Source organism: Anguilla anguilla, chromosome 1, assembly GCF_013347855.1.
Source record: "Anguilla anguilla isolate fAngAng1 chromosome 1, fAngAng1.pri, whole genome shotgun sequence".
NCBI lineage: Eukaryota > Metazoa > Chordata > Actinopteri > Anguilliformes > Anguillidae > Anguilla > Anguilla anguilla.
In genome coordinates, this window is record NC_049201.1 from 29,986,145 (window position 1) to 30,011,807 (window position 25,663).

At 41.4% G+C, this 25,663-nt stretch overlaps 2 protein-coding genes and 1 non-coding gene across 5 annotated transcripts in view; 1 reads left to right on the forward strand and 2 right to left on the reverse strand.

Moving 5' to 3' along the window:
• Positions 1 to 2,929: 2,929 nt before the first annotated feature.
• On the reverse strand, positions 2,930 to 12,548 carry LOC118206607 (cell cycle control protein 50A-like). Its single transcript, XM_035379480.1, has 7 exons — positions 12,021 to 12,548; positions 10,884 to 11,003; positions 9,353 to 9,460; positions 6,194 to 6,281; positions 5,895 to 6,041; positions 5,346 to 5,552; positions 2,930 to 4,488 (listed from the first exon to the last, which is right to left on the reverse strand). Exons 1-7 carry the CDS (start codon positions 12,267 to 12,269, stop codon positions 4,295 to 4,297), a joined length of 1,113 nt encoding a protein of 370 aa, XP_035235371.1. The 5' UTR covers positions 12,270 to 12,548; the 3' UTR covers positions 2,930 to 4,294.
• A 1,075-nt stretch (positions 12,549 to 13,623) lies between these two features.
• LOC118213347 (filamin-A-interacting protein 1-like) overlaps positions 13,624 to 25,663 on the reverse strand; it is a 42,983-nt gene continuing 30,943 nt past the window's right edge. For 2 of the 3 annotated variants that reach the window (XM_035392259.1, XM_035392248.1), the window contains 2 exons: positions 20,901 to 23,667; positions 14,769 to 18,997 (listed from right to left, as the gene is read on the reverse strand). In XM_035392259.1, the coding sequence (XP_035248150.1) occupies positions 18,788 to 18,997; positions 20,901 to 23,667 (2,977 nt within the window). In that variant the 3' untranslated portion in view covers positions 14,769 to 18,787. Of the gene's footprint in view, positions 14,696 to 14,768; positions 18,998 to 20,900; positions 23,668 to 25,663 lie in introns of those variants that run through there. The other variant, XM_035392266.1, reaches the window with a different exon arrangement.
• trnag-gcc lies at positions 19,934 to 20,004 on the forward strand. Its single transcript has one exon. It is a non-coding gene; the product is annotated as a tRNA-Gly (tRNA).

A 25,663-nucleotide genomic window follows, 5' to 3' on the forward strand; every position in this document is an offset into this window, starting at 1 on the left:
GTAGTGGCAGTAGTCTCCTGTAGGAACTAAACTACTAAACCTTTCTTCAATTCTTCTTACTTTTGGTCTTAAAGGTATACTATGTAGGATTTTGCGGCCCTTCTAGACTGTGTTTGTAAACAAAGAATTCTTTCTCCTCCGTCCTCACCTCCGTTGAGGACACAACATTGATTGCTACACGCAAAATGTCAAGCGAATTCATGAGAGATACTGAATAAAAAAATAACATTTTTATCAACATAATGATTCCATATAGATGGTAACACTAATTAGGCAATGTTCTAACAATCTTTATACTGAGTGCACCCATAGAACGTGGGAACATTGTACGGTAGCTAGCTAGTCCGTAGTGCAGTTGCAGCTATTCTGTGTTTTTCCTTGTTCGGTATTTAGGTATTTTGGAGGGTATTTCACGAAGCAGGATTACTGAGTTAGCCGGATAACTGCACTGAGTAAAACCTGGAACCCTCCCAGATTTGGAACATTGACTAAAGTAAAAAGCTGTTCTGGGTTATACAAAGTGCAGTTATCATCTAGCTGCCTAATGTAACTAGCTAAAGTAACATTGCTTACAGGTCCAACAGAAAACAGGCCCACTCTTCTCTTTTTGCATCCCCTGGGAAAACTTCAGCTGACGACACCGAGGCAAACTAATTCCACGGCTGAATGCAGCTACTATTCCTGTTTAACCATTTTCGCCATTATGCTGTGTAGTAGCAATTAGTCAATGACAGCATTGATCTGCTGATGAATATAAACTTAAACATGTTAACTTTTAAGTAAAACTTAAACATTGCTGGTCATCATCAGTGTAAGTTGTCTGGCTCATCTTCATCATCTTCATCATCAACACATGCAGCCTGAGACGAATTTGCACACCCCGATCCTTTGCAGTTGCTACATGCAACAGAGCACTCAATGTCATGCTTCTTGCATGTGCACCTTCTTGCTGGCTGCTGCAGTTGGTCTTGCAGGTGCATCTGATGACCCATAGGAGTTCCCTAAGTCAGTTTGGACAGGGACAACACTCTCTTTCCATTCCCATTCTTGTGACAGTAGTTCATCTATGGTTCCCTTCCACTGCTGCACCTGGTAGTACACACAGACTGTGGTACTTCACTGCTGCTGACGTAGGTGGCAGGCTCTGTGGCTGTACATGAGAAGTGCTAGTAGCCACCTTCTCACAAAAGCGCTTGTGTTGTAGCGCTTCCATTTTGATGTTTCTTAGCTTGCACTAGGGGAAATCCTTAGTGGGGGTGCTGTCATGGGTCACACATTGAGATTTGGGAATGGAGACAAGTAGCTGTAATGGCATTAGTACGGGATCTGTTGAATAATCCATGCTGGTTCACCAGGGCTACATATGGGATCTTAGTCTTAGGTAGTGACCTTTGATTGCTGTATTTGTTTTAGGTCACTGGATTTCATACCTGATGCAGCAAATTTGATTCATTAAGGTTTTACATGAAGCTGAGAGCTTTATTTATGTGGTACAGAATACAGAAATACAAAGGGAATTGCAAGTGTTGGGAATTTTATACTGAGGTAGGCTAAAATGGGAAACATATCATGTTACAACATGTTACAATGTATTAATAGGAAACAAGAACTAGAAATTCATTAAAATGGCAGACCCCACACACAATGTGTTTGAGGGTTCAACTTAGTCCCAGATCTAGACTGCTATGATTGGGAGGGCAGACAAAGATTTTTTTTTGGTGGGGGGGGGGACAACCTTTTATTCAAGGCACATTGTATGCATTCAGTTTACAGGCCTGCATTGCTTACTGATGTTTTTAAACTAAAGGTCATTGACTCAATCTTTTCCCTTTAATTTTAGGCTTTGTATAGCGTGTTTGTATAAGAATCTATAGGCTCTATTATAGGTAATTTTTGGCATGCTTTACAAATATATAAAAACTTCTTTTGTTTCTTTATAACGTTACATGTGTTGTTATACAGTAATGTGGAGTAAAAAAGGGAAAGGCTTTGTCTGTGCAGATCGCCCATTGAAATCACTGATGTGAATAATAATAATAGGTACATAATATTACCGATATTACCACTAATTCCTTCCGGACAGGGCTTAAGACAGCACCTATTGGCTGTTGGCGCTGCATGGTTATAAATTGCATCGACCATCACAAACCTTTTCATCCTAGACTAAAGACCTACAATAGTATTAAACATTTATAAGATATTAAACGTAATACATAAACATTTGTCAGAACGGTCAAGATGAGAAAAAAACCGTCAGAAACTCAGTCTGAGCCGTTTTAATGCAATCTGACACAAGTCGCACCAACTGGGGCTAAGACGGGAGAGATTTTACTATGACTCCTGAGACTGTGAAATCGCTAGCCTTACAGTATCGCTAAGTGTAAGGCCGGCATTGGTCTGCTTACTGCTTGCTGTTCTGTTACAGCTCTGATCTAATGTCCAGATTCAATGAGCGCTCATAGATTTTGAAACAAACCCACTTTCTGTTATTACACTAACTGTATTCAAACAGGAATGATAGTTCATTGAAATATGACTCATAACAGAATCTCAGTATTCAGAAGTCTGTGTAGCAGCATTACGAGTTGTGGAATTGGACTGCATACGTGAATTGTAATGTCTCTGAATCTGTGAGTCAAGACACGTCCTACAAAAGGGGGTGATGCAGAGGTTGCAGAAAGAAGCAGACCTTTAATTTGGCTCTGCTAGAAGACTTCTTGCTCTTAAAAAACATATTTTCTTTATATTCTCATCCTTCTGCCCAGTTTGTATCCTAGGCCAACTCATTGGAAGAATCAGCATGGCAAGCTATGGTGGTTCTCACTCTCACTTTTGTAGGCACGCTTTTTTCTTATGCGGATTACTATACCACATTAAGCAGAAATAATTGAAGCAGTCATGCATATTATTTTGCCGATAGACAAAGAACCAATTTGTTTTCCACTTTTTTATTTTTATATGTCATGTGTAAACTCATCAGAAAAAAGGGTAATTTTACAATACATAAGATAATGAAACCAAAAAGCTAAACAAACCAAAGAATGTTATGGCTACAACACATGAGAAATGTAAAGTGCAAATGAATTGGTAACTGTTGTGAATGGATTTTTCTTAACTCCAGAAAGTAAATTCAACCCCATTTCTCAATAATCTTGCTCTAAAATGAGTCTTCAGATTATTTTGGTCCCTACAGTCTTTCAAATACACTTTGTTTTGAAAACGTTCCTTCTAAAGTTAATTATTCACAACAGTTTTCCTAATTTGCATGTTATGCGCACGCACGCATATACGTACACACACACACACATACACAGTACATACCTGGGTCAAATACATATTCGTTTTGGATTCAACTACTTTTCTGTGCTCTGTTGATCTTGCCTGTTGTAACTGAGCCTGCCAATATGACCAGAAGGCAGGGTTTGCACTTTTTGACCAGGCAAGATCAGTAAAGCGTAGAAAAGTATTTGAATCCAAAACAAATACGTATTTGACCCATGTCTGACACAGTATATATAAGCAACAAACTAATTTCAAAGGTATTTAAATGCATAACAAAATTACAAAACCTAGTATAATTTAAATAAATACCAACCTGTGCTTTAGCATAACTTTAGATTAACTGGAAAAGTTTCAAACAATCATGGTTGCCTTCTTGAAGTGCTCATGCGGTTTGCCATAATCATGAATATTCGTGACTTGTACTACATGAAATACATATAGCCATAATACAGCCCAATTGGTTTAATGCATTCCACACTGAAGCGGGACAGAATTAAAGTCTGAGATAAAACATTTAATAATAAAACAATAAATAACAGTACATAGACCAGCAGGAAATATGCCAAAATGCATTTTTCTTTTTCAAACTCGTATAGACACTTTCACACACATGATTTGCTACTTCCTCTGATATCAAGTCATTCAAGTCTCCCACAGCTTTCAAACTAACAGTTACAGGGAGAATTCGCACTTAGTTATGTATTGCGGGTTACACGGAACTGTTCTGTGATTCCGACACGTAAAACCTTGTCTTAGAGGTTCCCGTTTGGCGGTGGCCATCTCCCGCTCCATGATTGCATAGCCAAAACCCTACCAGACACTGCATAACCATGCATTCCAGGAAACAACGAAAGAACTTTTCAAACAAGCGGAGCACAGACACTTACAGAAACCAGTGCTTCTACATTGAATTAGCTAGCAGTCCCGTCCCGGGGGGGGGGGGGAGGGGGAGGGTGTACCCTAGCAATGCGCATGCACTTTTTCCTGTTGCTTCCCCCCCTCAAAGGAGCGCTTAGTTTGGGATGTCGGCGCTGTTGCTGCGGTTCCCGTATTTGTGGTGGATGATGAGGAGGACCACGCCCAGGAAGAAGCAGACAGAGCCCACGGTGATGTAGGCGATGCCCAGGAAGGGGTTCTTCCCCCCCATCCAGGAGATGGTGCTCAGGATCATGCGCTTGCGCCCCTCGAAGCTGCGCACGGGGTAGTCTTTGGGTCACGCCGTCAAGGAAAAACTCAGCACAGCTCATCAACAGCATTACAAAAAAACACATTTTCACCCCTAAATGCCTCCCGTAAAATTTGGAAACATGGACTCCCCCACTAAAGTGTGCGCTTACAGTCACTGCTTGTTTTCCCGATAGACATGCATATTTAACTAGACAGGCAAACACGTCTTCAGCTAACCTAAGCTTGTGAAGTCACAGAAGTAAGCCTGTAGGGAACATGCGTTGGAGCACCCATTCAAATGAACGAGAAATATTTTACTTTTGAAGGCAAAATAAAATTTACCCAATGGTATTCTGAACCTCAATATACGATCGTTACATTTCATATGAAAAGCAGATTGTAAAAATGCAATATGTAATATAATAACCATTGTTCCACAAACTGCTGCACATAAAGAAATGTATGATTACAAAAAATTGACCAATGACGTTTTCTTTGGTAGTTAAATCACCTTGATTTTCTACATTGAATTCAATGGGCAGCAAGCTCTTTTTCCCTCAACATATGCAGTAGAGTCTGTTTCCATTTACTTCCTAGGCTTCACTGCCTGGCCCCTCTTACCCTCTCCAGTTCCTATGTACGCTCTATGGCTTTCCCTCCAAAGTCTAGCGGTCACCACGTGAAAGAGTACGCTTCATGCACATCGGCCGAACAGCCCCGGGTGAACAGCCATCGGACGAACAGCCCCAGACCGAAACAGTCCCTCCCGAGGCTGCGCTAAGGCCAACGATACACCACCCCCTGTGGGGCCGCATACAAGCCCAAAACCGGAGCGCTCCAAACATTCAACACTCAAAGCCATCCTCTCTCTGGCCTCAGCTAGGCAAAAAGGATACTGTAGGTGATGTCGAGCGTGTAGTTGCCCCTGGGCAGGGTCGGGGTCATGCTGTTCTTCCTCTGGATGATGCGGTACAGTTTGCGGAAGGTGGGCAGGGCCGCCGTGCGCATCCACACGATGAAGTCCTCGTTGATGAAGCCGTTGTTCTCCGGGTCGGTGTCCAGCTCGTACACGGGCTTGCGCCAGTTCACCGGCTTGGATGTGTCTGAGGGTGGAGGGGGGGGAAGAAAACGAGTTTTTAAGCAGGGCCGATGTCTGCGCCCCACCAGCTGTCTGGAAATGCCTACTGCCAAGACGTTTACATTATATTGAGAAAAGCACATGCACTTCTACTTAATCCAGTTACCTGGTCAAAAAACAGACAGACTAAATCCCTACAACTAGCAGCACTCTCACACTGGTGTCAAGCTCGAGGGTCGAGGCAATGGTCAAATATTATCACAGTGTGGTCGAAAGGTCTTCCTTCCATCTGCTTGTCTTTGGTCACTTTCTGAGAGCTTCACACCACCGTGGACGCCATTCTTGATTTAATTTACTATGATGTCACCTTGGAAAACCACAGTGAGGTTGACGTTATTTCCGCCAGGATTCCTGAATTTCACGTGCTTGTCCGTCCACCAAGCGATGCCTGTCTTCACCAGTTCGATCTTGGTTCTGGTGCCGTTAAGATCAATGTAAAACAGATCCAAGGTGTCTGAGAAAGAAGAGGAATGAGAATGATGCGATACCATTGCCTGAAATTATGTCATTGTGACATCACGCGTGGTCTGATCACCGTAACATCATGTACAGTAGGATCATGACAGTCTTGTGCTTTTGCTTGCTTAATAGCCACATGGGTCTTACCATTGAAAAGACTGTTGGCAATGGCGCCACACGGTGCTATGGCCTTTCTGTCACTGGTACGATACGGTTCACATTCCTTGCTGGGATTCTGTGAGAGTGACAATTTACATTAATTATTTATACAGATTAAAGAAAATTTAGTTCACTAGCATCAGGAACCATGCGGGCCAAGTGGTTCAAAAACACAGAAAAGTCCTCTATAAGAATAACAAAATGAAAATGCCAGGGACAAAGGCAAACACTGGTATGATTGGTCACTTTTAATACGAAGCCCATACACTTCCTATGCCTTCTAACGACAATGTTCTTGTTAGCTAAGGGACGATATGGAGACAAGTTGTGAGTAGCCTACCGGAGACAATGCAGTGTCATTAAAGGAGTAACATGGTGGTTGAATGTGACACTTGCCAGTTGTCTTTAGGCAACAACAAAACAAATGTGCATCATTTTTTTTATTCTTCAGTAATTTAAATGTATTTCAAAACGTATTTTTCTAAGCCTAAATTCCCCACTATAAAAGTTCACCTGAACTGTCTGGGCGTGGTAATGAGAACTGTCAGTTAGCTATGATTGACAGACCGTGCCCCGTTACCATAGCTACCTCCATGATATGCGCTTATCTTGGGACACTGAATTTTCACAAGCTAGCTAACTTAGTATATAAAGTATCCACAGCTAAGGACGTTGACTTATATCCAATAATAATTTTTGCTAGCTAGCTAGCCAGCCAAGTTAAGATAAAACCACAACTATAACATCCTTATGAAAGCAAACTAGCTAGCTAACGTTATTGATAACATTACATTATGAAAGCAAACTACATAGCTAGCTAACGTTAGCTAGCTAACTATAAATGAATATGACCAACCAGAGATTGTCTAACAGTCCTTAAAAGGCACTCTAATAAGTGAACCTAACGTTAGTCAAATATTTGCATTATCTTGCCTGTAAGCCAGCAGCACAAACTATGGGTCACGAGTTATCCATTTAGAATGAGCTATCACAGCAATCTGACTGACTGTAGGGATGGCAAAACGTAGTTTTAGAATGTCGCCAGCAGTGTGTGCGCGTGAGCTCGACAATACATTTCTCACAGAAAAGGTAGGTTGTCGCCTTTTTTTTTTTTTTAGTTTATTACAGTGGTGGTAGAAGTGACAATAATTAAGTGGTGCTGTGCTGTTAGCCTTTACTGATCGCCTTACAAGATTAATGTGAAGTAGCTAGCACAATCGGACAGCACTAACCCATAAAAATGTACTTTGAATGATACTTGCTCAATCGAACCGTAAATCTGAAAAACATTTGATTATAGTCAGCTGCACCGAAATTTTCTTTCACACCCTCAATAAATGACACAAGTCCCAGTAGAAGATTGAATTAAACCTTTTAAAGTTATATATTTTCAGAAACGTTACCGATACCGCTTGGCCACAGTAAGTGAAACTATGCGATCTGAGTGTATAGTTTCCATGTAAATTACGTCAGAAGGATTCAGCCTTGTTGTTTGCTACGTAAACACAGCACACTTGTAGCAGGACAGTGTGTCCAGTCAGATTTCTTTACGGGGCGTGGAAAGGGGAGTGGTTACTGTACTCGTGACGCACTAAGTTGATAACATTCTCAACCGCCTGAAAATAGGACGATAAATTTAAAACGCATATTTCTCCAAAAATAAAGAACGGACATATTTAATACTTTACTCATCATGTTTCTTCAATGCCTCTTGTGCAAATAGCACATAAAACCGAGAAAGTGTGAAAACCACCATGTTACTCCTTTAAATGTTAGGGTAATTAAAGCGCCATTCAGATCAGATTTAGTGGGTAATCCATGGGTTAATGGAATGCCCATTGTTCTCTTGAAACCCAGCATTTAGGTTGGTATTTATGGGTCGAACTCGGTCTGAATGGAGTCAACCCACTACATCGCACCCTGGAATTACCCACCCCTGGACCTACAACAATACCCGGGTATTTAGTGGGTTGCATTCTGTGTGAATGGAGTTAAAAGCGACCCACTAAATCTGACGTCATGTCAACATGCGACGCTGTTACAGACTGCAGATTATTATTTTTTTAACGTTGTTAGACCTGTTTCTAGCTAGCTGTAGTTACTGGTTCGCTAGCTAGCTGCAGTAACTGCCTAGCAATCGCTGGTTAGCTAGCTAACGTTGTTAGCGACGTAACGTTAGCTAGCGTCAGCCAGCTCAGATAAGGTTACTTATGACTAGCCAGGTCTATTGCGAACGATTGCAGGCTAGCTAAAAACTTTAGCGGTTGCTAACTTGCTAGCTAGCTAATAACGTTAGCTAACGTTACTTTGGATATCAAAACATAAACAGCTGTCAAGACGTTACAGCCGTTGCCCTAGCAATGACGATAGAATCGTAAACAACCCAGCTCCAGTGTGTGAATGGTACCTACCCACTAAATACCCACCTTAATGCTGGGTTTCAAGAGAACAATGGGCATTCCATTAACCCAGGGATTACCCGCTAAATCTGATCCGAATGGGGCTTTAATTATATATATTAATAAACATTTAATGACACTGCATTGTCTCCAGCAGGCAGCTCACAACTTGTGTCTCCATATCGTCCCTAATTAGCAAACAAGAACATTGTGTTAGAAGGCATAGGAAGTGTATGGGCTTAGTATTTAAAGTGACCAATCATACCAGTGAACACATTAGCATAAGGCTCCGCCCCCACACTGACAAAAATCAATTCTACTCCGCGCGAGGAGAAAGTGGCTCTTCGCGAGTGAGTAGAACCACCTCATGCGCGGCTCATTGTTTTACTCTCGGTGTTGAAATTTGCGTGCGTGAAAGTGGTTTTGTGTTCGCGCAGTGAATATCTGCGCGCGCGCAGCTGCTTGTTTTACTCTCGGTGTTGGAATTTACACGCGTGAAAGTGGTTCTGTGCTCGCGCAGTGACTATCTGCTCGCGCTGATTATTGGCATTGGCATAATTTACGCCATTGGATTACCTATTTTTAAATAACATCAGTGGTCATTTCCTAGGTCACAACCACAACTCTTGTTGAATCATTCACTCAGAACTGTTTTTTTTTATTTCTCGGACAAATGAAGAGAAAAGTAAGCAACTGCCACAAAGAAGGCGAACTCTGAAATGAATTCCTTCATCATGCATTCACATACCGTCAGTGATGTTTTGTCACCATTCAGCTGGCTATCGTCCCTAGACTTCACATAACGTCGATGGTTCTGGTAGAAGTTGGACAGTCCGTAGTACATGAAAACGTTGCTCTGAAGGTAAAGAAACGTACTGTAATGCTAAACAAAATCACTTTCACAAATCTGATCATCTCCAGAGTCGCATTTGAGGGATTTTTACAAAAAACCAATAAGTGAATTTCTTGATGCAACCATGTATTCAATCCCTGATAAAACATCTAAATTTTCTAATAAAAGCTCCCACAAAAAGGAAAATGTATAAAAATTGTACCGCTCAAACACCATGTGTAACATCTACAGATGCTGAATCAAAAGCAATTTGACTGAATAAACAAATAACAAACCAGACAAATATTTCAATATTTTAAAATGGAATGGAATATATTGCCACAGATACCCAGATAATCGGTCGACAATAGTCAACAGTCCCAACAGTACATCAGTCTGGGCAAATTGACAAAAGTAAGACCAATGATCGTTAAAAGGTGAGCTAAAACCAAGTCAGCATTCTGACCCATCTGTAAACCACAAACACAATTATATCTGTATTTGAGGAGGCAATATTCATGAGTACTTCCCAATTTTAACCAGCTAAACTGAAACTTTGTAGGTCAATCCACAGCCCCTGGAGTAAATAGTAAATGGAACAAACAATTAGAAACTTCTGTTTTTAGAAACCTGCTTTATTTATTGTTTTGGGCATTGTAATGTATGCCAAAAGGAAATATGTTTTGGTATTCCAACTCAGACAAAGGTTGATTTACCAGGTTAATCTGTACATTTAAAAATAGTGAATAATATTTAGCCTGTAATGTTGTATCCCAGTGGTACTTAAGTTAAATCACAAACACTTCAAACCAATACTGAATTCCCATGATAACCATAACAGTAGTCAGCCTGACAATTAAATAATAAATAAGCATATGGGATAACAACAATTAAATCACACAGCAATGCTTAAAAAATAAATAAACAAAAAAAACTAAATACAAGCAGTGAGCAAAGTGCCTTCTTTTGAATGCCAAATCAATGAGTATTTTGCTTGCAAGGCTAGTGGTATAAAAAGCAATAATCGATATCGAGGCCAAGACTTTACCTTTACAGTATCTAAGAATAACGTACACAGCATCGCAAACAAGTGCCAACACTGATATTTACTGGAAGCTGTAACAAAATCAATATGAACTAACTGAATTTACCCTACCCAAAGAAAATGTGATGTTGACCATTACTGGTATCTTTACTTTAAAGCAAATGACAGAGTATGAATTGTTAAGTGTATAAATTTAAGAAAAATAACCTGCCAAGACATGCCCCTGACAGTATTAAGTAATGTAGCATTTGGTCAGTCTTAGACTTAACAGCTTAATTGAATTCACACGTCATGATGGACAAATCTTTTCACTAGTACTAGGAAAAACAAGCCATTACTGCTCACTGTGACGATTTTGCCATCTATCCTTCCAAAACCATTGCTATGTATCAAAGGGCTTACCTCAAATGGTTGGTCAAGGGAGAAGGACACAGAACATTTGCAAGGCACTGTGCTATTCCAGCTGAAGTTATTTGAGCAGTTAAAACAGGGGCTTGACATGTCTGTCCCTGTATAATCGATCTGTAACGAGAGGGACCACGCTATTAACACAGGAACAACTGTAGAGGCAGGGGTGGACACAGAGGGGTGTGAGGTTGGGCGTTGCCCACTTCAGCCACCCGACCAATCAGAAAATGAGAAAAATAAAGTTTGTCAATCTAATTTCAATAGTTACTCTGGATAGGACCTTTTTTTTATTACCAATTTACACTTGCTCCACTTCATTACGCCAGTTCATTACATTTGAAATGAAAACTGATATTTCAAAATGTCCACCCTGTCAATGCATTCTAGAACCGACCCTTACAAGCTAGCAAACCGTAATGAACAATTTTATGCATACCTTTTTAACCTTTAAGTTCTTTTTTGGGTTAAACTGTTTGCTGTCAAAACACAACTTATGGCTGGTCGGCTTTAATTGCAGCGGCAACCATGGACATCAGTTGTACTGATTATCTGTATTTAACTAACCAGCCAACATGCTATATTATAGTCATTTTGTTGGCAAGCACACGTCGCTACCCAGTTAGCCTATTCCGCAATACCTGATAGGGCCACTGAAAAGGGTCCTGGGTGGGAAAATTGACTCGGCAAAAGTTAACTAGCAAACAATAACTAATATATTAGCTAGCTAGTGAATGCAAAGTTTCGGGTTAACTTTCACTAACCATCATCTAAAGCAGTGTTTTTCAACCCTGGTCCTGGGGACCCACTGCCCTGCATGTTTTAGATGTTTCCCTGATTCAAATGAAAGGGCCATCATCAAGCTCTGCAGAAACCTGATAACGACCCATTCAGTTGAATCAGGTGTGTTGGAGCAGGGAGACATCGAAAACATGCAGGACAGTGGGTCCCCAGGACCAGGGTTGAAAAACACTGATCTAAAGATATAACACAGTGGCAGTGAATCCTGCAACAGCACTAAATTAGCCAACTATAACCTTGCTATTTCCGAGCTAATTTAGTAACATACTATCAATTGTATATATATATATATATATATATATATATATATATATATATAAAACTGGGAACTACCTCGAACTCCTTGATGTTGTTCGATGTTACGAAAAGGCCAATGCCGATCGGAATAAAGATGAGACCGATGACGAAAAAAGCTGGCAGCACGGTTCCCGCGGTAAGGATGGGCTGCCAAGCGGGTAATCTTTGCTGTTTGAAGGCAGTGTTGTCGGGTTTCTTGCTTTTGACAGCCGCCCCACCGCCTGGTCCCGAAGCTCCAGAATGGTGCCCATCTTCCTCCTTTGCGTTATAGCTGGACGCCATCATGGCTGCGGTTCTACAGAGCAAAACAATCCCCCTAAACGATGCAACGCAAGAGCTAGCTTGTTAGCAAGCAAAACAGCTAACGTTACAGGAAAGAAAACCAACTCGAACCCTTCACTTGTTACTTAAAAAGCGACAATATGACGTTCTTGTAATTCCACATACTACGTTTGAAGGAAATTAGCCTTCATCAACAGTAAGCCTAGCCCGCGCTCCGAGCGACTTATGAGGAAGAAATACAGGAATCCAACCATCCAACAGCGCGAGGTGGAAGTGTCATTACGTCACGACTGTTCGACGGAGTACGTGCAGTTGTGGCGCAGTGTATATTGCTGTTGCTTCCGAGAGAGCTTTACTGTGGGAACGGATACAAATAATAATAAATAACCGCACAGATAAAAATATGCCCATTTTTGCATAAAAACATATTTCTGTGTTAAATTGTGAATATAATCAGGCGCTGCGGGAAAAAAATGCAATGCCATTAAAAACGATAATAAATGTATTATTATTTGTCTTATAGTTGTAGCTACTGTACGTACAGCATTCGTCTAAATCCAAATCCCCGTTAACAGGTTACCCTGCCAAAGGCAGTAAATAACAAGAATTCACACTATTCCGAAAAATGTGTATTTATTGTTGCAACCAAACCAGACACAAAATACAGAGCCGTGACAAATCTATTCATATTCTCAAGCACATGGTATGTACTTTGTGTGTGAGTGCATGTGCGTATGTGTGTGTGTGCGTGCACTGACAATACTGGTCCACATCATTTAATTGATGCCATTGCGGATGAAATAGATTCTTATTCTTTAAAGGCCAATTGACAAAGTCAGTAGTGGTCAGTTATTAGCTAATATCAAAAAAAAAAAAAAAAACACACGTGACGTGCGGGTACTTTGATCAAATTTGGCGTGTCAATGCGATGTTCCTATACTCAGGCATTGCCGTGTTTTCTTTGCCTGAAGTTCTCAGAGTTCACTGAAGAGTCCAATATGTCATGCTCGATGGGACTTGTATCACCAAACTAATCGAAAGGCTGGTTTTGCCGAACATTATTTTTTAAATAAGTTACAAAGGAATACAAATCCAGCTGTATTTGATGATATCACTAATGACATAAGTGAAAATATTGAACTAAATGCTTGTCCTTTGAAGTGATGGCTTACCCAAAATCAATCTAAATCGATTGCATATGATAAAGGCAATGACAGGCTCTGCAGTTCACTGTGGGGTTTATTTTCAGAGGTGGGTAACCTGGCTTCAAAGAGTAAAACGACTGACCATGTATTTGCTCTACCACCATGCACTAAACCAGCTGATTCTAATTAGCATAACTCGTCAGCATGATAGGAGAACTAATTATTGTAATCAGCTGGTTTAGTGCATGTTGGTGGACCAAATACATGGTCAGTCTTTTTACTAACTAAGTTAGTAGTTTCGCAATTAAGTCTATGCTGAAAGCTGACAATGCTCAATTTAGGCCACACAACTAAAATTGTTGGGCACTTTTTGGCACCAATGTTCTATTTGCAAAACTGGTATCAGCTAAGATCACAAAATACAAAATGTTAAATTTCCAAATGAACCATGTGGCTGAGTAACTTGGCTTTAGTTTATACTGGGAAGTCCTTTTGAAAAGCTATTTCAAGCATTTTACCAGTGAGCACATAGACTCCCATTGTAAAGCTCACTCATCGTTCATGCAGATAGTGATATTGCAAAAACACATCTTTGGATCCATTGTACATTGTATCTAAAGGGGAAGTAGTAGGCCAATATTTGCATTGGTTTTTGGGCGATGACTTTAACCAGTCCCTTTGAAAATGTGTTCAATATTATGGCTACTTTCACCCAAAATAACAAAATAAACTGGCATGCATTGTAATGCAGTAACCACAAGTGACTTCATAATGAAATTTAAACCATGCTTAGATGTTAATAGAAAATGATGTAAAGGTGACATTTGAAAAAATTTTCTTTAACTGAATGCATGTGAGCTGTATACTGTTGTATGAGAATTAACAGTTACTTTGTACCAGGTGCTTCCTTTTGTTGATGAAAAATGAACCAGCTTTATTCCCGGTCCTCCTTCTTGATAAGTTAATAAGGTTTTCAGTTGAAGCATGTTGACAAAACTGAAGACTTGCAGCTTACATATTGCTAGCCTGGATCAATCGTTTAACATGCCCACTGGGAGGCATTCCTTATATCCTTACATAGGCTTCCATTTTCCTCCTTGTAAAATATGAAACCTGAATACAAGGCAAATGGAGAAATGAGATAGACTACTGGTGACATCACTTTGTTGACGATGCACTGGCCAGGAGAGGAACAGCCATGGAGTGCAGGTGCCAGAGAATGCTGAAGTTTGTTTGTGCAATAGCCTCATCTCGGCTGAACTTTCACATGATGTACAACATGTTCTAAGAAGGAGAAAGAAAAAAAGTGAATGGGAAAATAATATAACACAAACCTTTTTTGTTAATCTGTGGTGACATCTTCCCTTCTGTTCAATGAAAGTCATAAGTCATAACTTATGGCAGACAGACATATGCATTTGGGCACACAAACACACACCCCACATACAACTCCCTTGCATTTGAAATTCTATATGGTGGCAGTAGACCTTCCGTAATATTCTCCACTTACTTGCATATGATAGACAGGGATGAAAATAGCACATCAAAAGCAGAGTAATAAGTAAGTTATTACCCCCTGTCCCGCCATATAACATGTTCACAAATGTACACAAAAAATATGTTGCAATGAATATGATTTATATTTAAAATAAAATATAAATATCTACCTGAAATCAACATATGTGGGTCTATTCCTGAGTCTCTGGAAAACTCATCTATATACCAATGACTGAATTCCCGTTGTTTTTCCAAATCAAAACAAATAAGCATAACTGGTGCCTACAGTCACCTTCTACATTAAAATAAAAAGGTCATGTTCCAGACACAGCAAGCCTGTTAAATCCACACTATAGAGGGAAAATTTAATTTCTGTCATTTTATGCATTACTTTCGAGAAATGTGTGTTATAGCAGAGGTTTGTAGTGGTGCAAATGAACAGTCTAACACAGTGGTTCTGCACCTTTCAAATCCACAACAACATTAATGAGGTGAAAGCATTTCCTACAGCCCACTTTAAAATATGTAAATAGGACTTACAACAGCCTGTATGTGCACAGTTGCTAATGCAGTGAATAGTGTTTCTCTTGACTGGTGTGGCTGTATTCGAGAAATGTATGATACATGGGATATTTCACCCTACCTGTACCTGGTGACTCACCTTAACCCCTCTCACAACCCATAATTTGGGACCCACAAGTCTAATCAAAACTTTCAGTTCAGTAAGTGAGGTGCAAATAGTGTCATCAATAAATCATCATTTAACTCTTGCACCCTGTCTTCAGTGTATGTTTTTCTAGAAACTACAAACATGCACACAAATATGTTATAAACCATTACAACATATACTAGGATACTAAACATACATGCCAGTTTATGAACTGTCAACAGTCTTTTTTTTAAAGATCCACCAATCCAATACATTTCCTTCCCAAAGTTTGTTAATAGCAGATAAGCAAAGCACATTGGCATACAAACAAAACAACTGTTGTAGTGAAGTTAAAGGCATTCTTTTGTGAAATGCATCTTTAAGGTTGCAGGATCCATGTACTGATATAATGAATCACCCAGCCATTCCCAAATGCTGTTGTCCAATGGGGCTTATTAATGATAATTCACTGAGCGTGTAATAATATACAGTATGTCTCTTAAGGATTCTCACAGATATTTCCTCTTGGGTTGTCCGTGATGAATCGCTCTATTTCCCCCTCCCACATGTATTCTTTCTTGAACCTCTGGAACATAAACATACTGTTTTAAATAAACATACTGTTTTAAAACTCCATAGCTGTCTTCACTCTGGGTTTCTGCTCAAAGTGTGTTGCCAACGTAGCCTGGTCTACAGCATGTTGTAGTTTGTGACTACTGTCAAGATATTATTATGCTTTTGCAATGACAGTATCATTTGAACTCCAAGTGTGAAATAAACACATTGATTTTAAGATGAGGGAGCATCTGAGGGAGCCATACAGCGTGTGATCACAAGAGCAGGCAGCTTCCTTGTTAGACTCAGCAGCTTCAACTGCTAAAAGGATAGGGCTGATGTAAATTTTGAACCAGGAGCTGACTATGAGAACAATGAACGCACTCTTTGCAGAGTTTTCCTGTCCAGCAGATCCATGGATACTGGTGCATAATCCATGATGTGTGCCAATAATTTGTTTTATGTAGGAACATAGCATGGGATATTTGAAGGTCTGCCATGTTGCTAGAGTCCTAATGAGGACACACTGTAGACTATAGAGTTCAGACTTATGGTCTATACCATTGTAGCACTACTTATTATTCAGTACACTAAAAGAGCGAAATTATTATCCACTCCCATGTGAATCAATCCCAATATAGACACAACATAGTGCACTAGAACTGTTACAAAATATCTTACTCCATATAGCTAGTTAATACTGAAACTCTATCTGCCCACTGAACTATTTGTATGCAAATGTGGTATCAGAACATATTTCGGACTGTATCAATACACCTTCCCCATTTGTGCTGTGGTTATTCCTTCAAATAATTAGAAAGTGCATAGAATGGTCTCTCAAATTAAATAGATTAAATAAATTCTCAAATGTTCATGTACCATATTGCCTGCCAGAAAATTGTAATTGCAAACCTACTGAAGTTACATACCTCATTTTAATTACATTCAATTTCCATTGGATAAGGGTACCTAATAAATGATGCAATATAAATGTGCAATGTATTGTGAGAACTGGGCTGACCAAGTGCTTTTCAGTTGTCATAAATTCACTGAGTTTTTAAGCTGCCCATTTGAGGGATGCAATATCTAATATTTTTGTGTTTGAGACTATCTGACATTTGTTCATGAGACATTCACATTGGGAGGGTTTTCAGTCCAATACTGGCCCCCTGTGCAGGTACTGCAATAAGGTCAATTAATCATTCACACATTGAATCTTAACATTGCATAAATTAACTTTGTGTGGGGTACCAATCTTGCAGAACACATTTCAGTTGTTGAATTTTCCAGTGGGGATGGATTCATCAGGACATAGTTCATTTCATATGGCTTGGATTAAATTGTTTTCAACATATGAAGACCATGGTTATGTGTCCTTCCTCCTGCTTCTATGACAAAACATTGTTGTAAGTAGAGTATGTTTGACATGTGTGTCACATGCCAAATCTGTCCACACAGGGGAGCCAAATACTTAAAACTGAACACAAGCAAGCACATTCATGTTTTATACTTTTACCATGTGTCTTACGGTCCTGCTGCATGACTGCTTTAAATACTACATGATTGTATCAATATCTAATGGCTTAAGATTAATGTAACTGCAACATAAAGTGATCAACTACAAATAAATTCTGCATTCTTCTGTACATCTTATCGAATTTTGTTGTTTCTTAAACACAATCAGGACATATATGTATTGTCTTTTTGTTCTCATTTACATACATCATTCCTGCCAACAGTGAGGAAACAGTCACAATCTGGTGAAGACTTTGTTTTATCCATTGGCCATTGCCGTACTTGAATGGTAATCGAACTACAACAAAACTGCAATATAGAATGTCTAATTTACAAAAAGCTGTTTCTTTCAGTGTTTCCATCTTTACTTAATACAAGTTTCTCTTTGAAAAATGTAATATTTGATTGAATCATTTTTATAAAGCACTAAATATGTTAGATTTATTTTAGTAAACCTTTTTAACAAGAAATATTTAGAAGTTGAGAAAGATATTTGTGCTGATCATCGTTGAGGCTCTTCTGGTATTTAGTGAATTGTGTTTAACAAGGTGGTACTTTGCTTTAAAAGGTCTAGTGGACATTAATTTGTATGTAAAACCTTTTACATACCAAAATAAGAACAACTTGCTGTTTTGTATGACGTGATGTAATTTATGTAAAGCACACTGGGTTGCCTCTGTGTATGAAGTGGTTATAGAAATAAATTTTGATTGATTGATTGATGTCAGCACATTGACTTATCGTATGGCACAAAGGATATGTTCAGAAAGCCCTGTTGCAGTGTTTGGCCATCATTAACACAAGAAAGCAGTTAGTGACAACATAGCCTTGCAGAAAATAACAGCCCAGTTTAAAAGAGTACAAACATGCTGGAAACATTCTTAGCTGAAAGCAAACCCAACCATTAGTGTTGCTATTATAATTACAAACATGGACAGAGCCTTGGGTCGACCAGTTAGGCAGTAGGCTACAAGCGGTTCAGTTTCCATGTGTAGGCCTACAACTGGAAAAAGAGGGCAGTCAGTCATCTGCTTGATAATAAAGGTTGGTTCAGTTTTCCAATCAATTGCTGCGTGCTGCCAGGGCGCATGGTCTCCACAGCGCTGATTCCGCGTGTTCTGCCGCGTTGGCGTTTCTATGAGAACTACGGCGGCGGTCGCTCAACCCTTTCCTCCGCTCAGAGGAGCAGTGCTGCCGCAAACTGTGGATTTCCTCAGTTCGATTTTCATGGACTGGCTCTCGGCCCGTGACTCTAGCCTTGTCACTGTGGAGACGCCCATGTTCCCCAGAACCGATTTCCCTGTTTTCATACCTTTCGACATGGGGATGCGAGTGACGGCTGTCCGTGGGGGCGGTGCTTCTGGTCCAGGCTAACGAGTGGAAGAAAGACAAGACATGCACAGTGAAAATAGACAATATAATAATTATAAGAATACATTGATTTAAATCTCACAGCCCTTCAGATCTGGACAAATCAAGCGAATGCTTTTCAGCGGTTAAGACCTGGGGAGGATGGGTTTTGGTTTTTAGGAAGCTAGCCAAGCAATCCTCCAAATAATTTGCATTTGAAAGCGGAAGAGAGAGAGGTATACACGAAAAACGAGAGAAAAAATAGATGGTCATGATGTAAAGTGGCGTAGTAAAGTTTGGTAAAGTATGCAAATTAAATGTGTCGGTTGAGGACGGCAAAAAAACAGAAACTGGAGAACAGCCATGATTGTAGCTAAATAGCGCCTCGTGCCGTAGACACCAACGTAGTGGGCAAAATTATATCGCATCCGTAGTGGTTTAGCACTACCATTGAGAATGAATGGGTTTTGGTTTAGGACGTTTTAGCTAAACAATCCAACACAAACCTGTGCATTTTAAAGCGGAAGAGCTGGCCAGGCTTAAAGAGAGGTACACGCGAAAAACTTGAAGAAAAAAAATCGAGTATCATGACGTAAAGTAGCGTAGTAAAGTCTGGTAAAGTATCCAAATGAAATCTATTGTTTGAGGACGGCCATGATTGTAGCTAAATAGCGCCAAGTGTCGTAGACACCAACGTAATGGCCAAAAATATATTGCATCCGTAGTGGTTTAGAGAATGAATGAGTTTTGGTTTTGGAGGTTTTAACTAAACAATCCACCAAGAACAATTTGCATTTGAAAGCGGAAGAGCTGGCCAGGTTGAGAGAGAGGTATACGCGAAAACGAGAGAAAAGATACAATCATTTCTGCATATTCATTGAGACTCAACGAAATATAGTGCCTATTGTTCTTGATACCCTTTTGACAGGCAGTACTTGCTACCTTCTTCTACGCAAGCATTGGTGGTTCAGTGGTAGAATTCTCGCCTGCCACGCGGGAGGCCCGGGTTCGATTCCCGGCCAATGCAGCGAACCTTTTTTCCCCCGTGCAGGTGTTCATAGAACGAATATGCTAGGTGTAGTTACTTATTTTGCTCCTGTAATTTACAAATATTTAAAACGACAAAAGTCGCATAGCCTATTACATTTAACAAGTCTAAACCAGTTATTTCAGTCGTACAACTGCGTAAACTACAACTTAGCAATACGTAGAATTACACATTACAGGATTCCTACAAAATTCTTACAAGATTCTGCACTGATTTGTGCAGAGAACCCAGAAGACCTGGAAAATACCATAGTTAGGCAGACGAGGGCAGCATAAGTTCTCTTCTGCTAAGAGAACTGTGCAGTGTATAGTCATTGCTTTTCTGCAGTCAGGTCGCACACAGATTGCTTTTGCTACCTGTGTGCGGTGCTGATGAGAGCAAAAGAGAGCTCAGATCATTGGCTGCAGATAATTTTGGATTACAAGTCTTGTCATTGTACATCACACAACACATGGCTATACCTAAAGAAAGCCTATGAAATCAAACCTGTGATATTATTGGGGTGCCTAAGTTCAAAAAAGTATTAGGAGCTCCATTTGGTTCACTAGCCACCTCACGCTAAATGACCGTCTTTAACAGAGTGCATCCCTATCAAGCTAAAACTCTAGTGATTTCTCTAGGATATTGATAATTTGGCTACAACAGCAAAATCACAACAAATATCCCACAGTATATGGTAGGCATAAGACAAAAGGATTGCTGAAGACAGCATTGCTGAAAAATTGGCTTAATATTCATACATGTTGTTTCTGAATTAAGAAAAGTGAGCAACCTCAATTAAAATTTCTTGTGTTCTTCCTCTGGTCTGCTCTACAGGTCATTACTTCATTAGAGCGTGCATTCTATTTATGTTAGAAATAAATTCTGACACTTACCTGTGATTGAGTTGGCCTGGAGGGAGCAGAGGTGATGGGGGTGATGGTAATGCTGCTCATCACCTTTCCTGGTGTGGTCTTGGAAACTGTGCCATGGCGTGGTGAGCGCAGAACAGTACCTGTGGTGACCTCCTTGCTTTCCGTTGTCACGGCAAGAGGCCTGACTGTGATGGTGGGGGGGCTACTGCCACTCTCAAGGGGCCGCATGAACTGCGACCCTAAGTGGATGTGGATCTTGTTGTCCTCTGTGGTGGTGATGATGTTGGTATTGGAGTTGTACTTCCTGGGCGTGGGTACCGTTTGCTTCTCAGGGGTCACCTTGAACACAGCCCTCCCCATGGTCATTTCCTGCTTCTCTTGGGAGCCAAACACATCTGCCATGGCGGATGTACTGACTGTCACAATGGAGATGGGTGACAAAGGCCTACCTGAGTGTGAGGTCTCTGGAGACTTGGCCCTGGAGATGGTTGTTATAGTGACAGGTGACATAGCCCTCCCCAGATCACCTGTAGCCTCACCGGCTTTGGTGGGGCTTGGGACGATGGTTATGCGTGGATTATTCAGTCCCAATGTGGGGATTATGGTAGCATTTGAGAAGAACTCTTCAGAGGGGGGGCTGGTGATCTCCAAGGTGGCCGTGCTGGACCCATGATCTGGGGTCACTCGGATATGCAAGGGCTGCCCTTGCCTCTGGGAAGCTGCCATTGTTCTAGTCCGTGGGGATTCACCGTTGAGGTGTGATGACTTCTCCAAACTTCCATCTTTTTTCCTCATCCAGGGCATCCATGACTTCCTCATGTTGAGCTCGCTAGCAGCAGGAGGGTAGCGGTCCAGCACAGATGGTCTTTCCGCTGACTTCTTAAGGCCCCTCTGTCGAAGGTTGCTCATGATATGGTTCTCCTCTTGGACAGATTTCCTGATAAACACTGCGGGAGTGTCCTCAGTGACATCACTGGCCACCATATCTGTCTGTACCCCGGTGGATGCCAAGGGGACGTCTACCATCCTCCGTCCATTAGTGCTGGGCCTCAGGGCACGACTATAGCGTTTAGTGACCTCCAGTTCTTTTGTGAGGTTGAGGACCTCGTGGCTCATGTCTGTCTTCTTCCTCTCTTCCTCAATGAATCTCTGCTGGAGGATAGAGTAGTCTACCTGCAGTTGGGAGAGCTGGTCCTCTTTGTACATTAGCTCATGTATCTTCTCCTTGAGTGCCTGGACGTCAGCTTGTAGGTCCCTCGTCTTTGCTTCCTCCATCTTGTACCGCTGCCGAAGCTCTGACTCCTGACTCGCTGCCTCCCCCTTCTCTATCACCTTATTCCTAGCGATCTGACTTCTCATCTCTTCCAGCTGCTGGGAGAGGACATTTGCCTTGTCCTGCTCTGTCCTGAACTTCTTCTCCAGCAAGTCATACTCATCCTCAGTCTTCATCAAGTCTCCCTCCACCACCTCCAATTGCTTGAGGCGGTTCTTCAACCTTTCAATTTCTAGTGTCAGTTCCTTGACCTTGTCCTCTTGCCCTGATGTGTCTGAAATTTTCTCCAGTGCCCTCTTCACCCTGCTCCTGGCAGATTCTCTTTCTGCCTCCTCTAGATGATCAATCCTTGTCTTCATCAGGCCGACCCTCGCGCTTAGATCCTTGCATTTCTCTTTCTCACTAATCAACTTGCTATTTAGCTCTTCCTTCTCTTTAACAAGGCAGGTCACCTTACCTTCCATCTCTGACTTCAGCTTGAGCAGCTTTTTGCTCTCCTCAATAAGCTTCTCTGTCACCTCCATGACCTTGCATTGCTCTGTCTTGAACATCCTGTTCAAGTCATCACCCTTCTTTTCCTCCTCCCTGATCCTCTCTGCCATCTTCTTTCTCTCATCCACCATTAACACCGTGAATGACTTCAGCTTAGCCAGGTCATCTTTCAGGCCCATCTCTGCTTTCTCTAGCCTGGACTCTGAGGTCTCCAGCTCCTTCACATGGTTCTTCACCACATCCAGTTCAGAGACCAGCTCTTTCACAAGGCCTCTCTCCTTCTCCAGACTCGTATGCAGCTGGGTGCACTCAGACTTGCTGACGCTAAAGGCTCCCTCAAGCTTCTCCAGTTCCACCATTCTCTTCTGGAGCTTTTCCACCTCTAGCTTCAGCTCCTTGCAATGGCTCTCTTCATCCTGCAGCCTCTTCCTCAACTCTCTGCACTGAGACTCAGTCTTGATGATCTCTTCATCCTTGCCCTCCATCTCCAGCACCCTCTTGCGCAGGGTCTCCAGCTCTGCCATAAGGCTGGAGTTGCCACACTCCCCCTTGCTAATCTTGTCCCTCAGCTCCTGGAGCTCCTCCTCAGACCTCTGTAAGGCCCGGTTGCTGTCCTCCAGCTCTTCGATCCTGCGTGTCATACTGGCAAGCTTGAGTCGCAGCTGCCGGTTCTGCGACTCCTGGCCACCCAGCTTGGTGGTCATCTCCTCGTGGTCCTGTGCAAACTTTGCTGCCTTGCGCTCCAGGTCCACCTCCAGCTTCAGGATCCTCTGGCCGTCCTCCTTAGCTTTGCTGGCAACAGCACTGAGCTTCTGCTCCTTCTCCTGCAGCTGTTGAGCGAGGTCTTGGACCCTCTGACACTGCTGGTCTATCTGCTCAAGGTGCAGCTGCCGTTCATCCACCAGCATCAGGGCGAAGGACTTCAGCTTCACCAGCTCTTCTTGCACCTTCTCCAGATGTTTGCTGTGCTCCTTGTCTTTGCGAGCTTGGTATGCTTTTTCCTGTTCCAGTAGTCTCTTTAATCTGAAAGCAAAATATACAAGGTTTCAAATTACAGAATGAGGGAAAAAGAAATCACATGAGGTTACACACAGAGAAAGTTCATAATTGACATGGATTGCTCCTGAGGCAAATAAAATTACAAAAAGAAAGTTTTGAAAACTAAATAAGTCAGGTATTCAGTTTCTGCCATACGCTCTGCCCTGTACTGCAGTATATGTTCAGTTTTTTAGCTTCTCTATGGAGGCCAAATTGTCCCCAATTGCCTAAGAAGCCTTAACTCTTTAGATAACACAAAAGGTAAATGATGTCAAGGAAAAATCAGTCATTTGGTCCCACTCTGATTCACAGCAGCCATAATGTAGCTGAAACCACTGTGATTATCTAATTTCACTTAACATTCCTCAACTATGTCATACTTACTGTCCAACAGCTTAAGGCAGCTGTCTCAGATTGTTTTATCTTGATTGTTTTGGTCCTCTAGAAAAGCTAGTTATATTGCTCTAGTGCACCACACATTTAAAGCTTCATTTTCAGTATGAACAGAGAATGGATGGAATTCAGATTTGTTCTGAGTGAGTGCAAATGAGATCAAACTACAAACAATGTTTCACTCACTGAAACATTGCTCCATAAGGAACAATAATGTTCATCCTCAGTCAATGAAAACATAAGACTGTCACATGTGCACTTTGCTAACTGCTCCATTCCTACTGCTGTATGCAAAATACCACTAACCAAAATAAAGCATTCCGATAAATTAACTGCTCACATTTGGGGGGGGAGGGGGGGGGGTTGTTAATGTCAGTTATTCATGAAATGACTTTAAATTCCACAGTAAACTGGCCCTTACCTACACACATCTTTAAACAACTTCAAAGGTATCTGGCTCAGACCAGATGTGGTAGGCACCGGTGTGCCAAACCAGCCAGAATCCCCTGCACAGTGTAGAGAAGCAGCATTGATAGAGGAGGCATGATGAACAGGAGAACAAAAGGGGTCAGTTTAGAACCTGAACTCTCATGTGATTCTCTTTTAAACTGAGGTTACCCGTGCCTCTCGCACTTGAATGAGCTTGGAGCCACAGCACCAGAAAACGGTCTATATTGCCAAAAGGGTCTCTTGCCAGATTTTTTTTTTTTGGGGGGGGGGGGGGGGGGGGGAGTGGAAGGGGGGGGGGTTGTTTTGTTTCAATTTTTGTGGGGGGTATACTAAAAACTTGGAATCATTGACCTACAGCATAAAAATGAGAGTGAATGTTTAACCTGACTCCCACGGCGCCTCCATATCCTTGTCTCTCTCTCTTCCCTCTATTTCAATCTCTGCCCTCCTCCCTCCCTCTCTGTGCCTGTGTTCATGACAGTGCTCTCAAACAGCCTGCAACAAGTTTCCCCGGCATGAATTGGACACAACAGACGCTGACTGGTTTCACATGAGAGCACTGCAAACTACTAAGTTTCAGTTCACTTCCATGCAGAAATTCCACACTGCAGATTCATTCTGACATACAGGCATTTTAGATTTTGACTGGATCATTTATTTAAAAAAATGTCTATGTCTGGACAGTTATAGAATCATTCAAACTTACCCTGGTAGTCAGGATGCCCTGTAGGTAGGTCCATTCCTAGCATATTTTGCATTGTGCAGAATCTGTGCAACAGACTTTGGCCTTTACTCTCCAGGGAATTAGCCATCACATTCCAACCATGTCATCAGAACAATGAAAGGTGAATGTTGTGAAAAATAGCACTGAACCACAAGCTGATGATGTCACCTCTCCCATATATGGCACATAATTGTGCTGCTCCAGTTTGGATGCTGGGGAGGCGGGACTAAAGCTGGGTGGGGGGGAGGGTAATCCCCATTTGTTTTCACCTCCTTCTTTAACAGACTAAAGGAAAACTAGTTTCAAATGGAGCCTGTTTATTTTAGTTGAAAATGATGGACTGCATAAATATGATACAGCTACCATTTCTTTTCCACTGGATTTATACACGATTCAGTTGTCAAACAGTCTTAA